This window comes from Chrysochloris asiatica, unplaced genomic scaffold (assembly GCF_000296735.1).
Source record: "Chrysochloris asiatica unplaced genomic scaffold, ChrAsi1.0 scaffold00038, whole genome shotgun sequence".
Taxonomy (NCBI): domain Eukaryota; kingdom Metazoa; phylum Chordata; class Mammalia; order Afrosoricida; family Chrysochloridae; genus Chrysochloris; species Chrysochloris asiatica.
The window spans coordinates 12,464,242-12,479,669 of record NW_006408556.1 but is presented as its reverse complement, the minus strand read 5'-3'; the positions used below and the strand labels follow the sequence as shown (position 1 = coordinate 12,479,669).

General features: G+C 49.0%; 1 protein-coding gene across 2 annotated transcripts in view; it reads right to left on the bottom strand.

Annotated features, from left to right (window-relative positions):
• The window catches only part of FOXP4 (forkhead box P4), a 38,842-nt gene extending 33,351 nt beyond the window's left edge, over positions 1-5,491 (bottom strand). For both annotated transcript variants that reach the window (XM_006860443.1, XM_006860444.1), the window contains exon 1: positions 5,273-5,491. In XM_006860443.1, coding sequence (XP_006860505.1) covers positions 5,273-5,491 — 219 coding nt within the window. The remainder of the gene's footprint in view (positions 1-5,272) is intronic.
• Positions 5,492-15,428: the final 9,937 nt, after the last annotated feature.

Genomic DNA, 15,428 nt, shown 5'->3' with positions numbered 1-15,428 from the left:
CTGGAGTGGGACTCACTTTCCAAAAGGAAAAGGAAAGTCCAGAGGTGTTGGGACCACAGATAAAGAGTAGAGTCTGGGACATGAGGGTGAGACTTCTAAAGAGAAATGTGCCCTAGGCCTAAAAAGACAACTGGTGTATGTGTGTGTGTGTGTGTGTGTGTGTAGGTGGGGGATGCTAATTCACCTCTGAAATCTTCCCCTCCCACCTTATCCCTGTAAGTAGCTTGGTCAGAGGAGAGCCAGATGGGGAGGAAAAGGGAAGAAAAGTCTCTTCCATTCTTCTTTTCCTCCTCCCCCCATTTCTTTGGAGGGGGTAAGTTAAAAGCCCATTAATGTGCAGAGCCCCCCCAACCCTTTGAATCTCCTCACAGGATGTGAACAGGGTGGGATTTGGCCCCAGTTGCCATGGCAACTGTGGTGGGAGTTCCCAGACGCTAGGCAACCCTCCCATGACCCTTGCTGACCTGTCACCCCCGCAACCCATGGACAATGGAAGTGCTCGATCCAGAGGCCCAGGATGCCTTTCAGTGTAGCTGCCAGCAGCTCAGCCCGCCCCCACCCTGCCTGGCTCAGTCCTCCTGGCCCCAAGTCTAGCTCTCTTCAGCGAGAATGCCCAGTCCAGCATCCAAGACTTCCCCAGGACCTTCACTTCTTAAAAGCTGTCACCCACTTCCCCCAGACCTCATGACCCCCAATCACATACACAAAGGATGTCTGTAGGTTCTCTAGAGAAGCCCCCACCCCCATACCATACTGGGAACATTTTCATAAATGTTTAGGATAACATTTTCGGTACAATCAGATTAGGATAATACACAAGAGCAGCCCTCAAAAAAAAGCATCAAAGAGGAGGAACTATGTGGGGGAGGGGGCAGCAGGGCAGGGGATTTGCCTTGGTGAAGGAAGGGGATTGATGGGCAGTTGGTGTGTCTGTTGGACCCAGGGTATTCTTTCACAGAAGCTGGGGGTACCTCCTCCAGCTGGCCAGCAGTGCCCAGCACCAATCAAGTTTCACTGCATGTTTGCTGGATGAATGAGGGCCCCAAGGCCTGCATCACACTAGCAGCACATTCTTCTCAGGGTAGATTCTCCATGGGAGGTGAGGCTTGGTAAATACTCTGAGAGTGGAGGTGGTGTGGCCCTGTCCCTCCCCAACTTGAGGGGGGGGGGAAGAGAGCTGGAGGAGGAGGGAGCCGAGGCTGAGGTCTTGAATGCTGAGATGAGGCAGCCAGCCTGGGACCCTCTCTCTAGATAGGCCAGCATGGCAGCCAAGTCAAATCACCCCCCACCCCCACTCCAGCCTCTGTTTAAACAAGCTTCGTTGCATGGAAACAAGCGCCGGCTCTTGTTCCAAAGTGACGTGGAAGCCCTCTTCAGCAGTGTTTGTTTCAGCCTAAAGTCCTGTCACAGGCCTGACTTCTGACTCGCCCTGTTTCTCTCTCTCTCTCTCTTTTGTCAACTCATTACTCCCAAAGGCCAGGGACACATTTTCAGGGCTTGCTTACCTAGAGCAGAGGGACAGGGACCAACAGGTGAACAGACAAGGGAGAAAGGGTTGGAGACCCAAGGAGGGCACAAGAAGGAGAACAGTGAATTGTCTGCAGACTGATTCCCAAATCTCTTTCCCTCCAGTTCACTGATCGGGTGAGAGTGGCTACTAAGAGCTAGTGGTTTTTGTTTGCATAATGAACCGTTTTAGACTGAGAATGGAGCACCGTCATTCACTCAAGGACAGACATTTATTTACCAGCTATTATATTCAAAGGGGCGTCCTGGTGTGGCACTGTGGGTTAATGTGCCAGACTGCAAAGCCATTTGAACTGCAAGGTCAGTGGTTCAAGCTCACCAGCTGCTCCTTGGAAACCCTATACAGGGTCGCTATGGGTCAGAATTGATGGCACTTAACAACAGCAACAACAACAATGGTGTGGCATTGTAGGATAATCACTTGATAAGGTCAAGGTCAGCTTGAGCCACAAGGTTGGTGGTTCAAACTCACCAACTGCTTCTTGGAAACCCTAGACAGGTTCGCCATGCATTGGAACCAACTCAACGGCACTTACCAACAATATGTTCAAGGTCATCTCTCACAGGGGATTGATTGCATGGATGTGTGTGATAAGAGCAAAAAGAGGGTGCTTTGAGAGAGACCTAAGTCCCAGCTCACTGTGTCATCTGACAAGTCAGTGCCTACCTCTGGGCTATCTCCCCATCTCTGAAATAGAAGTAATCATATCAGCCTCCCAGAGATGGAAGGAGTCCTGGTGGCACAACATCTAAGCACTGGCTATTAACCAAAAGGTTGGTGGTTCAAACTGACCTAGCAGCTCTACGGGAGAAAGACGTGAAGACCTGTTTCCATAAAGATTATAACCAAGAAAATCCTATTCTGTCACATGAGGTTGTTAATGAGTCACAATGACTCCATGGCACCCACCACCACCACCAACAAGAACTCAGGGATGGAGGCGATTAAATAACACATGCATGGTATGTGGAGAGAAAGAAAGAAAAAAAGACCCAAAGACCCAAACAGATGATTTGTTTCTCCTGCAAGGCACTTCCTGATGTGGCTGGGGGTAAGAGGGAAGAGAAACTTGAGGGACCAGGCTCTTTCCAACAGTTGTTCTATTTTCATGGATGGTCAGGAATATTTGTCACTGGAGTACCAGAAATGCTACTCCTGAAGTTCCCCGCCCCCCAAAGCCTCATTGGTACATTGGATGGTCCAGTGGGTAGCCCACAGATGGTTTCATTTGAATTAAAGTTTTGTCATTTTAATTCTTCAGGGTTCTTTTCATAGTTTGGAGCCAACAAAACCTTTTTTTAAGTCTCAAATATTTTCCTTGGCCCTGGGCGCTACGCCCATAGTGAGCCCAAATGGATAAAACAGCTCTCTGCCTGCTTCCCAATCTCCACCCCAGTTTCTTTGTGAAACAGATATAGGATTTTCCAGGACTTTGGGATAGTCCCCAAAACAAACAAAAATAACTGAACTTGGAATATAGATGGTGAGACTGGCTGGTGTGCAAAGAAGAAAATGGATGAGTACAATCTTTCTCCCCAGTTCTCCAGATATGTCTGTGTCTACTCTTTAAGTCAGTTTTTAAAAGAATCCCCTCAGTTTTGGTATTCTCCCCTGCAACGGTTGTGCAATGTCATTGAGTCAGTTCTGACTTATTACTACCCTGTGTTACAGAGGAGAACTGCCCCAGAGGATTTTGTAGATGATAATCTTTACAGAAGCAGATCACCAAGTCTTCTGCCCTAGGAGTGACTTGGGTGGGTTTGTATCACCAGCCTTTCCATTTGCAGTCCAACGCTTAATCACTGAGCCACCAGGGCTCCTTTCATACTATTTAGCACTTCTCATGGTGTTGCCTGTTCAGAGGTACAAGAGAAAAAGAGCTGACCTTACAAGATGAATGGACTTGAAGACTTCTGGTGGGGTGTGTTTTGTTATTATTTTCATAAAGGATGTGACTTTTGCCTTTGACTTTCTTGTCCCAGCAGACATCACAGATCTCTTGATCTTCCTCCCAGAGAACCTACTTAAGGATGGCTTGTGGGATGCTGATAAATTCCCAAGGACCTTTTGCTCCAGTCTCTACTGTTTCTAAGAGGACGTGATTTCTTTTTTAAAGTTCTCAATTCTGTTCACATCTACATTGTGCCCAGCAGTCTACAGGATTCCACACTTAAAATCTCATCAGATCCTAACAACCCTGTTCTTTAGACACCCAGAAGGCCCAGACTTGGGGACTCCCATGACTTCTTGACCAACTAACTACCCTGGTAAGGGTCTAGCTGCTCTGATAAGGGGCTGGCTGGATTTTTTTTGTGTGTGTGTGCAATTCTTGCTTTAGTGGTGCAGAGGTTTGGGGTTTCAGACAGGTCAGACCTCTAGTCTGACCTCTAGTCTGACCTCTGGCTTCTTGGATAGGGCCCCTTAGGGGTTATAGCGAGGTAGCAGGACAAGCAGTGGCATATCAGATGTGCTGTGGAGAGGCCAGTGTCATGGAGTCGGGGCCGGGGGTGGGGGGGTGGGGAAGGGGGGGCATGAGGCCACTGTGGTTATATCCAAGACAAAGAAGCGCGGATACTGGGTGAAGAAACACAAGCAAGACCCTGCTTTTTCCGCATTCCCTGTAGAGCCCCCAGGGGCCAGTACCACCAGCCATGATTGGAGGAGCAGATTCAAATAAGAGAGAATCCCAAGGCCAAGGCTGGCTGGGCCGGTTCTCCTGAACTTGTCAAGCATGATTTTCCTTTTTTCTCTGGGTGGGGCCCGGGATCTGGGGCCCCTGCTCTGTCATCACCCAACCAGGCTCCCCACCCAAGTGCCTCTAGATCCTCGAGAGAGACTGGTCCTGAACTCCTGAACTCTGAGGTAGAAGGCAGCCAGGGGTCCCAGAGAGGACTTTTTCTAGCTGGGCTGACCCCTGGTAGGGCACACTAGTTCTCAGCTGCTAACTCAAAGGCTGGTGGTCCCAACCCACCAGCTATCCCCAGGAAAAAGATGTGCCAGTCAGCTTCCACAAAGACTCACGGCCTTGGAAACCCTATCATATGGGCAGCTCCATTCTGGCCTATAATGAACGCTGGCATCAGAATGAACTCCTTGGCAAATGGGGTGGGCCTTAAAGTTTAATGTTTCCACAGCTTGGCTCAGCGGCCCAGGCAGAGATGGTGATGATGGGTGCTGTGGAGTTGGTTCCAGCTCATAGTGACCCTGTATAGGGTTTCTGAGGCTGTAAATCTTTATGGGAGCAAAAATCCTCATCTTTCTCCCAGGTAGCAGCTGGTGGATTTGAACTTCTAGGTAGAATATTTGTTAACACATAAATGAAGTGAAGCTAGCCACCAATGATGAGTGCAGTGATCAGCACCACCCCAAGCTGGGCCAGCCTCCCAACCCCAGTAACTTACCAGCCAGGGAGTTCCTTGGAAGCACAAGTGCCCACCCCAAGATGAAGACCCTCAAGTGGATAACCCTGGGGAAAAGACTGCCCTAAGCATCTGTGAGTTCTTGTCAGCATTTCTGGGGCTGTTCCCAGGTCCTGAATCTCCGTTGTATCTCTTGAGAAAACTGCACTGCCCCGCATCAAGGTGGCCACCCAAATACGAAGAGAGCTGACACATGGGCCCCTGGATGCTGGATCTTCTCCAGAATGTTGAAGTGAGGCTGTATGGCTGGCCCAGGCTGCAGTGGGATGTGGCCTGCTCTGCCCCTCTCCCCCTCCCTAGATGCAGGGAGGGGCTCAGCTCCTACCTGTTGTTGCTGGAAGTGCAGCAACTCTGCAGGGCTCATTTCGCCGTTGCTTTCTGCTCCAGAGGCTGCGTCCCTGCCCGCGCAGCCTCCGGCTGTGCTGGCAGCTCCGGCTCCACCACCACCGCCACCGCCGCCATCGGCCTGCCCGGAGAGGCTGCCCACGCCATTCTGACCGGACGGAGCCGACCTGATTGTCTCCGAGGCTGATTCCACCATCATGTCGCTCTAGCGGGACCTGGAGGGGGAGGAGAGACATGGGGGAGGGGCTGAAGCGCCAGGCTGGACGGACAGGGCTGGGTCCACTCAGGGCAGCAAGAGATACCCCGCAACCTCCCCGCCCCCCAACCCAGATTCCACAACATAACCACTACTACCAAATTCCGCAGCTCCTGGAGAATCTGCACCTTAACTTCCCAGAGGCTGCTTCTGGGATCCCTTGTGGAAGTACATCTCAACGTCAAGGGGCCCTTCGGTCCAGACTGAAGCTGAGGCAACCCCACCACCCTTCCCCCACCTCAGACTACATTCCCTGGACTTCTAAGAGACCTCAGTCTTTGAGGGTAGGGTAGGAGGAGCCATCCATCTGAACCCTAAACCTGTTCTAGCCTGGGGTTAGGGCAGACTTGAGCTGAGAAGGGAGCTTGAAAGGGGTACTACAAGAACGTAAAGCCAGTGAGCTAGTCCCTAGAGACCTACCATATTGCTCCCCTTCCCCCCTTATGATCTTTGTGTTTGTTCTAATCTAGTTAGGGAGTTCAACCACAGCTGGGCCTCCTCATAGGGTCTCTATCCCCAGGACACAGTAAAGCTCCAATCCACATTTATCAGACAGCACCAAGTGACTATTGTTGTTGCGACCCATAGTGACCCTGTATAGGGTTTTCAAGGAGCAGCTGATGAGATTGAACCGCCGACCTTGCAGTTCACACGGCTTTGCAATCTGGCGCATTAACCCACAGCGCCACACCAGGACTCCCAGTGACAATTACTAAGTACCTAATGGGAGCCAGACACTGAGTTGGGAGGGGAAGGCTGCAGTGAAGCCCCCTCATCAGGCTCCTCTGACCTTCCATTTGAAAGCCTGGTCCAGAGTGGACACTTAGTAAATATTTACTCACTGTCTTGTATCCAAAAACCCACTGCCGTCAAGTTGATTCCGACTCCTAGCAACCTTAGTGGAACTGACAGTAGGGTTTTTGAGACTGTCAATCTTTACAGGAGCAGACAGCCTCATCTTTCTCCTGTGGAGCGGCTTCTGGATTTGAACTGCTGACCTTGTGGCTCACTGCCCAATGCCTAACCCACTGCACCACCAGAGCTCTTTACCGTCTTTTACAGGCACTGCTATTCCTCCTTACAACAACCGATAGCTTTTGTCACCCTGATTTTACAGATGGAAAAACTGAAAGTCCAGACTCACTCATGGTAAGGCAAGGTCTGAATTCTGTCCCTGCCTTACGTTTTTTTTTGGGGTAGGAAGTGTTACTAGATCTCACTACCTCTTCAAGGAGTGGTTGAAAAGGAAAAGGTATATTTGGGATGGTCAAATGTAGCGAGGAGGTGGGCTGAGCTCCCTTTACAAGTCATATTGTTTTAATACCTCAGGGCGTGCACACACAAACTACGATGAAGATGGGGCCCACAGTTTCATGTGCAGAACTCTTCTTAATTTCTGGAGGTATCCCCAACTACCCCAGAGTTCCAGAATCTTGAGTAAAATAGCTCATTGTAGATGTCCACCGCTGATCTTCAACATGTTTCTTAAATTCTTAAGCCTAAGGAGTCCTGGTGTCATGCTGTAGGATAAACTAACCACAAGGTCAGCAGTTCAAATTCATCAGCTACTCCTCGAAAACCCCATGCAGGATCCCTATGAGTCAGAACCAATTTGAGAGCACTTAACAACAACAAAGCTTCCTTATCTATAGAATGCTGTTGTTGTGAAGTGCTGTTGAGTTGGTTCCGACCCATAGCGACCCTGTATATGGTTTCCAAAGAGTAGCTGGTGAGCTTGAACTGCTGACCTTGCAGTTCAAACAGCTTTGCAGTCTGGCGTATGAACCCACAGCACCACACCAGGACTCCTATCTATAGAATGTTGTTGTTGTTGTTGTGAAGTGCTGTCGAGTAGGTTCCAAGCCATAGTGACCCTGGGTAGGGTTTCCAAGAACAGTTGGTGAGCTTGAACCTTGCAGTTCAAACGGCTCTTTTCAGTCTTTCCAGCCTCAGAGTGCTCACTGTAAGGAGCAAATAAAAAACCAGACGTGGTTGTTGCAGTATGCAGTCGGGTCTATTCCTATTCATAATGACCCTATACAGCAGGGTAGAACTGCTTCTAGACTAATTTTTATGAAGCAAAGATCGCCAAGTCTTTTCTTTTGCTGAACAGCTGGTAGGTTTGAACTGTTGACTATTAGGTTAGCTTCTACTGTGACACAATGGTTAAGCAATGTTAAGAGACAGTAAAACCCAGTAATGCTCAGTCCTTTATCCACCTGCCCTACTGATAGAAATAAGACCATGGGGCTCAGAGAAGTCCAAGACTTGGCCCAGATCACACAGGAACATCAAGGGGCAAAGCCACACCTAGCATCTAGCAAGGTTAAGGATACCAGCCCAGTGTTCACTCCTCCCTTCTGGATTCTCTTTGGTCTAGGTAGACCCCACAGCCACTGGTCTCCTGACCCCACATGTGGAGGTAAATGGGAATTGTGTAGGTAGGGAATGAGAGAAAATGAGGGACGAGAGTGGATGACTTCACTAGTTCCCTCCCTCCCCAAGGCAGCAGCTCCCAAGAGCAACTTCTCCCCCCAGCCCCTTCCAATTCTCTTCTTTCATTCCAGAGGACTGTCTTCACACACTCTACTGAGCCACTTGCCCTGTTTCTATCCCAAGCTGGAAGCAGAAAAGGGAGGAGTGTGAGGGTGTTAAGTGGGGGGAAAGGGCAGAGGACTGTGAAGGGTGGGATCCCTTGGGAGCACCTGGGTTCATATGTGTGCCTCCTTGCTGCTCCTGTGTCTCCCCTCCACCTGTGACTCTGGTGTTCCTGCCCTGATTGAGCTGTGAGGCCTCTTGGGTGCCTCTGTGCTGCTTCAGAGTCCCACAGTGTGTGTTCCCAAGTGCCTGCTCCCATGATCCCCTCAGCTGGCACTCCCGCTCCTAGGTTCTAAGAGAGCTGGGCTGGGGGTGAGAGCAAGGATGGGGGTGATGGTTTGGAAGAGATTGAGCACTTGGTCTCAGGCCTTAATGGCCGTGTCAGCCTGAGGGCTAGTGGCCGAAACATGATGGATGGAGCAGGCACCATCCTCCACCCACCAGAGAACAGGGCTCCAGCCACCCCCTGCCCCAACCTCTCTCTCTGGAACCCTCCCAGCAGCTTACAAGGCCAGGAGCACCTTCCCCCCACTCAGCTACATGAGGGGGATGGGGAGACAGCAAGGATTCACCCTGACCTCCCTCTCTCCAACCCGGGCTCTGCTGGGGGTGGAGAGCAGCTGCCTGCCCAGAATCCAAGTCAAGCCTCTCTGAGATCTGAGAACTCTGGGCCCCAGGGGACAAAAACCCGAGGCTCAGGGGTGTGTGTGCATGCACAGGAGAAAGGAAACAGAAACTAGCAGTCACTTCCCTGGAGTAAGGGCAGAGTGCCCCCCTTCCAATACTCACACACTCACCATAAAGTTACAGATTATACAGCAAGTTTGGAAAAAAGGAGGAAGAACGAAGATGCAAACAGAGATGTCCCTTTCTTTTCTGTCTTTTTATTTGTGGTGGTGGTGGTGGGGTACAGAGTGACACCCAGTGAACAACATAATTGCTGCAATGTGGTGTGTAATAATAGCTATTCAAGGGCCGATCATTCATATTAAACAGGGTGAAGCAAGCCTCTCATTTGCATGCTTGAGATTATATGCATTTGAAAAGTCATTTCCGCAGGGTGTATGAATGGCATTAATTCCCATGTGGCACACTCTGCCCCCTCCCAGGGCCTTCGCTGATGACACACACCCATACATCTCCTTTCACACTCCTACCCACCCACCTATACCCCCTCAAACCTGCAAGACAGGTGCTCCCAGGTGCTCCCCGGGCCTTCAACTCTGAACTGGGACACCCGTCCTTCAAGATGAGGATATTAACAGCCTCCCACCTCTTTACCCCCTTCTCTATGGCGTGTTGCAATGGCACTGGTATGTTCCCTAAACAGGAAGTGAGCAGGCGCTGGGATCCTGGGGCCCAGCCAGCTAGGGAGAGGGTGGGGTACCCTGTAATGACAGGAGTGTGGGGGTGAGGGAGAAAGCTGTAATCCTGGAGAGAAGGGACAGCCTGGGCACCAGGTGATCTGTCTGGATTTAGCTTTGGATCAGGCACAAATCAGTTATGAATCCTTTGTTTCCTCCCTCTCAATTCCTCAGTATCCCTATCTTTACATGGAAAGATGGTTTTGAAGATCCCTTCTGGCTTGGGAACTCCAGGAATCAAAATTCCTAGCCTGTTACGTGGACAGAGTTCTAGTGGCTGGTGGGAATCTCTGAGGATCTGTTTGGGCCACAGCATGACCCCTTTCCCAACCCAGATCTGAGCCACCTGCTTTGGTACTAAGAGTGCTCCTTCCAAGAGCTCTTTGGTGGTCCTTCCACATCTCTCCAAACACACCTGTCCTTCCCTCAGTTACCCATTTCCTCCACAAAATGCAAACAGCTTTTTGTTGAGGGGAGAAGATCTGAGAATAAGGCTATCTGGTATCAAGGCCCAGTGGGGTGACCTTGCCCAAGTCACTGGGCTGTCCTTCCTTCCTTTGTGAAACAAATAAGGAGGTGGGATCAGAAGGCCTTTCTCTGATTCACTAAAACCGGGGGCTCTTATAGCACCCCACCCCAGCCTTTCTAGATTCTCCTTCTAGACCCTCCAGGCTGCACTTTTGCGGGTCCTAGTCTTCCATCCCTCCACGTTCCCCTTAAGGGAGCCAGGGGACCTCTTGCCAGGCCTCAGGAAGGAAGCTGGGTTAAAGCCACAGTAGCCTCTTCCGCTCTGGGGGAATCTGCGGGCCACTGGGGGCTCCCACTTCCCCTCGAGGCTCCTGGCCCTTCGAAGAACCTGAAGAACCCCGGGCAGAGAGGAATAAGGGTCGCCTACGGAACTCTCTGGGCCTCCTCTGTCCCCTCCCCTGCCGGAAGTGACGAGCTCACCTACCCTGGGGCCAAGGGGGGACCCCAGGGGCTCGGGTGTTTGTGGGGGAGGGGAAATGAGAACAGGAGCCCCACACACGGAGAAACCTTTTGTGCCTTTTCGTGAGCCCATATGGCGTAAGGAGTATTAATTACCGTAGCTTTTTAATTAACAATCGCTTAATCTGAGCGGTAACATTTGCCATGACACCCTGCGCCTCGTCGCGAACCCATGCCGCCCGCCCTGCCAACTCATCAATTAATTTTTATTGACGTTTTCTTCCTCAAACAGGCACAATACCAGGGTTTTCCAATTAACACCTCCGCGATCTCTAATTAGTGCAATTAACAGACTGATGGATGCCCGGAGTTTACCCTCTAGGGAGGGAGGGGGCGGGGCAGCCCCCTGCGCGCTCTCGGGACGCGCATCCCGCAGGGCGCACACGTGCACGCGCGCAGCAGAAGCCGACGCGCCCCTATCCCCACTCAAACACCAGCTCAGGTCTCAGTGGGGGCGTGATCACACGCAACTAGTACCCAGAGCAGTGACCGTAAAGTGGTTGGAGTTGAAAAAAGATACACTGACAGCTCCTCAGAAACCTACATTTATAATCTAACAGGGAAGCTCGCAAAGAACCTGGACTTGCCCGAGAGCCCGAAAGTAGAAGGGGTGGTGGTGGAGGGGGGCCTGAAGTCTAGCCTCTGCTCCATCACCACCGTGCAGTGTGATTACTGTTACGTGCATCGAGTTGGTGCCGACTCATAGCGACCCTGTACTGCAGGGGTGGGGTACCTTTTTTCTACCAAAATTTATAACATCATTCGCAGGCCATACAAAATTATCAATTTAAAAATTAGCCTGCTATGTTTGGTCATTTTATTAACTCACCCCTAGTGTGATGGTTGGAACTGTGGTTGCCAGACGATTTCTTGAGCTTTGTACAGCCCTCGGAATGGAGGTTCCCCACCACTGCTATACAGGGTTTCTAAGGGGCGGGGCGGGGCAGTTCAAACCAACCTTGCAGTTCAGTGTTTATTCTACTGCGCCACACCTTTGGACAAGTTAATTCCCTGCTCTTTAGCCAGGCTCTGGGCTGCTATCTACTTAAAATTTATAGTGCAGACTGCAATAAAAAGCAGATATAAGCTTCTTAAAATATCAAGGGAAATTAGAGGGAGGGGCGAATAAACACCCCAAATTTACACTAGGGGCTCTCAGAGTTGAACATTTGAGACAAACTTAAGCTGTTGAACATACCTGCAAGGAAAAACACTTGCTGTGTCCACCCTAAAGGGTTTCTGATTTAGTAGGTCCTGGAATGAGCCTGAAAGGTTCCTTGGCGATGCTGACACTGCTGGTCCAGGCGCCAAGCTTTGCAAGGTAATTTTTTGTTGTTGTTATGTGCCGCGGAGTCGGTTCTGACTCACAGCGACCCTGTACAGGGTTTCCGAGGCTGTAAACCTTTACCGGGGCAGAAAGCCTCATCTTTCTCCTGTGGAACAGCTGGTAGTTTCGAGGTTAGCAGCCTGATTCGATTAGTAACCACTACGCTACAGAGCTCCTTTGCAAGGTAATAGGGCTCCAGTAAAAGAGCAGAGCGCCTACTTCAGTGATGAGCTTCCTGGTGGCCAAAACTAGGTGGTGTCTCTGCAAGGCCACTCTCTTATTCATTCTGGAGGCGTGAAGTGGTTCATCACTAAGAGGTGAGGCTCTACAGGAAAATGAACGGTGGTCCCTTCCTTCTGCAGGCTTGGGAGCTGTTTGTAAATGACGCAGCAAGGGCATTCTTGAAATCTGGAGATGTTACCTCCCTTTCATATAAATCTGGCATTTGTCTTTTTGAAATTCTAGCCACTGGTGGGGCTTTGGACACAAATGAAGTCCTGCTTTCTCCTCCAATGGCTGACCGGGAGTTTATTTCTCCAGCAGTGACCCTTCTTCCATTCATTGGTTCAACAAATATTTATTGAGCACTTGCAACATGCCAGGCTCTGCGTATGCAGAGCCAAACAGAACAGGGCACAGACCTACTCTCAATAGTGCCTATGTTCCCATCAGGGGAGACAGATGATAAGTAAATGAGGACACAAATAAACAGGTAAGTTTAAACACAGCAAATTCTATGAAGGGTGAGTCCAGGAGGATCTAGTTTAAATGGCGTGGGCAGGGAAGATCTTTTAGAGGAAATGGCATTTATCCTTAGATATGAAGTACTGACCAGGTTAAGAAAGCATACACTGAAGACAGGGAGAACAACATTTGCAAAGGACCTTGTTCTTACAAAAGAGAGTTTCAGACTTTTTCAGAGTTAAACGTGTGAAATGGACCCATTTTTAGATGATATAAAAAGGCATACAGGTGGGTAACAGAGTGTAAGGATGTCTTATGTTTTCTTTCTAGCTATCCTATCAGATCTTGCAGATTGAGAGGCATAGAGCAGTGAGCACTATCCGTTACCTATACATGAAGGATGCTTCTCAATCAGTTATCCCAAGACTCAGGAACAGCTGTCTCTGTTTGACTTTGAGCCCCATAGCTTACCAGCTTTAGACTGCCAGGGGAGGGAAGGTCCTAAGGAAGCAGCATTTTTGGCCTAGGCCTACCTGCTGCTCCTTCCAAGGGCATAAAGAAGGCACTCCGAGAAAGGTAGTTACAATTACAAGGGATCCAAGAAATTCTTGCTACAACTCATTGCTGAGTGATCCCATCCTCTCCCCTAGCCCTTGGTTTTAGCTCTTGAGGCAGGACTTTTGAACCTGAAGGAATTAGCAGAGAATGGCAGTGTGGAGGTAGACATGCCTATCTACCAGGTTGCAATAAGCCTGTGATTTTGAAGCTTCTCTCCCAAGCTGCAAATAATGCTACTTTCTAGCCATAAAGACAACAGACATCCTGGTAGAAAATTTTGGGGGTGGGGGGAACAAAAGTACACAGAAAAAAATACTACCATGCAGAGATAAATCCCCTGCTAGTCTTTTTGGATACAGACAGTTTCTGGGTTAAGAAAAGAGACCCGTTCCTAAGTGCGTCTCTAAGTAGTATTTGCAAGTAAGTCAAAATAGTTGCATACAGTTCCTATTTAGCTTTACTTTAATACAAGAAAAGACTCAAAGTCTTTTCAATGATTTAAAAGCTGCAGGCACTAGAGAAGATGACAGTGAGGAAGAATTTGTTGAGAGTAAAAGGTTTGGTTCCATTCTTTCAAAGTGAGGGCCAATTTACATAACACTAAAGGGCAAGCAGGAGTTAAACAGTCTGATGTAACCCTGGGATTTACTGTGTATCATTTAGTTCCTTTTCTACTCTTTTGGCATATAAATATATAAAAAAGTGAAACAAGGGTCATAATCAGTAAGTGGCTTAAATTTTCTAATTTGTCTACTTACGACTTACTGCCATAAGCACTTCCACATGACATCAAATATTTCAAGTGAGAGTTTTTAATGGTCACACAATTCTCAAATGGGGTGCACATGTCAGAATTTATTTAGTCAATCCTCTAGAGTTAGACAACAAGGTTATATACCACAATTCTACAATAAACATCCTTATACAAACAGGATATGTTGCATTTCTGATGATTTGCTTACGATGCCTTTCTAGCAGGTAGAATTGCCTGGTCAAATGGCATGCATATTTTTAAGGCTCTTGATACATTCATGCCCTAATCAATGTCCATACTCTTTGTATTAATGTTGTCCTCCCTTCAGAAATGTGTCTGTTTCCCAGAAGACTCACAAGCCTCTGACCTTTTTAGTGATTTCCTCAATTCTCCAGAATATTCACAGATCCCAATACTATAGCAAGTAAGCGTACGTTTACACCGCTGGGCAGTGGACCTTCATCTACAACTGTTACTGAGCACAGTGGGTATTAGGGTCTGGGGAGAAGATGGTGAATAAAGCTCAGGAGTCCTGGTGTGGCCCTGTGGGCTAATGCATCAGACTGCAAAGTTGTTTTAACGGTAAGGTTGGTGGTTCAAGCTCACCTTGCAGGTCACTATAAGGTCACTATACAAGGTTGCTATGGGTCGATGACACTTAACAACAACAACTTGCTTTGGGGTGGATGCAGTGGTGGCTCTACTTCTGAATATCAGGCAGTGAAAACCCTGTAGATTGCACGAATTGAATCCACACCAACCCTGGGGATGGTTAGGGCAGACAGCATTTCATTTCCTTGTGTTTGGGATTGGGAGAAGAACCAACAGCAGCTAATGACAATCTGGTGGAGGGAAAAATGAGACAGGCAGGCAAACACGCCTATACATCAGAATCACCTGTGGAGTATTATAAAAAAATATCAATGCCTGGCCTCCATTAAGTCAAACTCTGGTGAGTGAGACTCAGCTATGACTTTCCCAAGGGATTCTAAACTCCAAGTACAGTCAGAGTTGAGAATCTCTGCCTATACAACAGGCACACACAACTTGACAAATGTAATGTTAGAGAAACAGTGATGGTGGCTAGGGTACAGTAGAGGAAAACAACCAGATTGGGAGTGGGACACCCTGAAAAGGTTTCCTGTAGGAGGTGACTAGGTCCCTGGGTGGTTTGACAACTAACCTAAAGGTTGGCAGTGGAGGAAAGGCTTGGCGTCCCTTTCTGTAAAGATAACAGCCAAGGTCGTGGAGCAGTTCTGCTTTGTAACATATGGGGTCACCGTGAGTGGGAATCCACTTAGGAGGAAGGGGTTAGGAGATGATTTCTGAGCTGAGTCTTAAGGAAGTCAGGCTGCAGCACAAACTTTGTGAATACATTTTCTTTATAATAACAACCATTCTAGTCAAAGAGTCCTTGAAAGTCCTTTCCTACACCCAGTCAGTCCCCTCCTCTCTCCTCCACACAACCTTGCACTCACTTTCACAGAGGAAAAGAACCATACTTCAAAGACTCCCAGTGACTTGACAATGCCACCTGGCTGCTAAGTGGCCACACTGAAACTCTAGTGGCTCTTCTGACTCTCAAACCAGTGCTCTTCTCTACAGCCA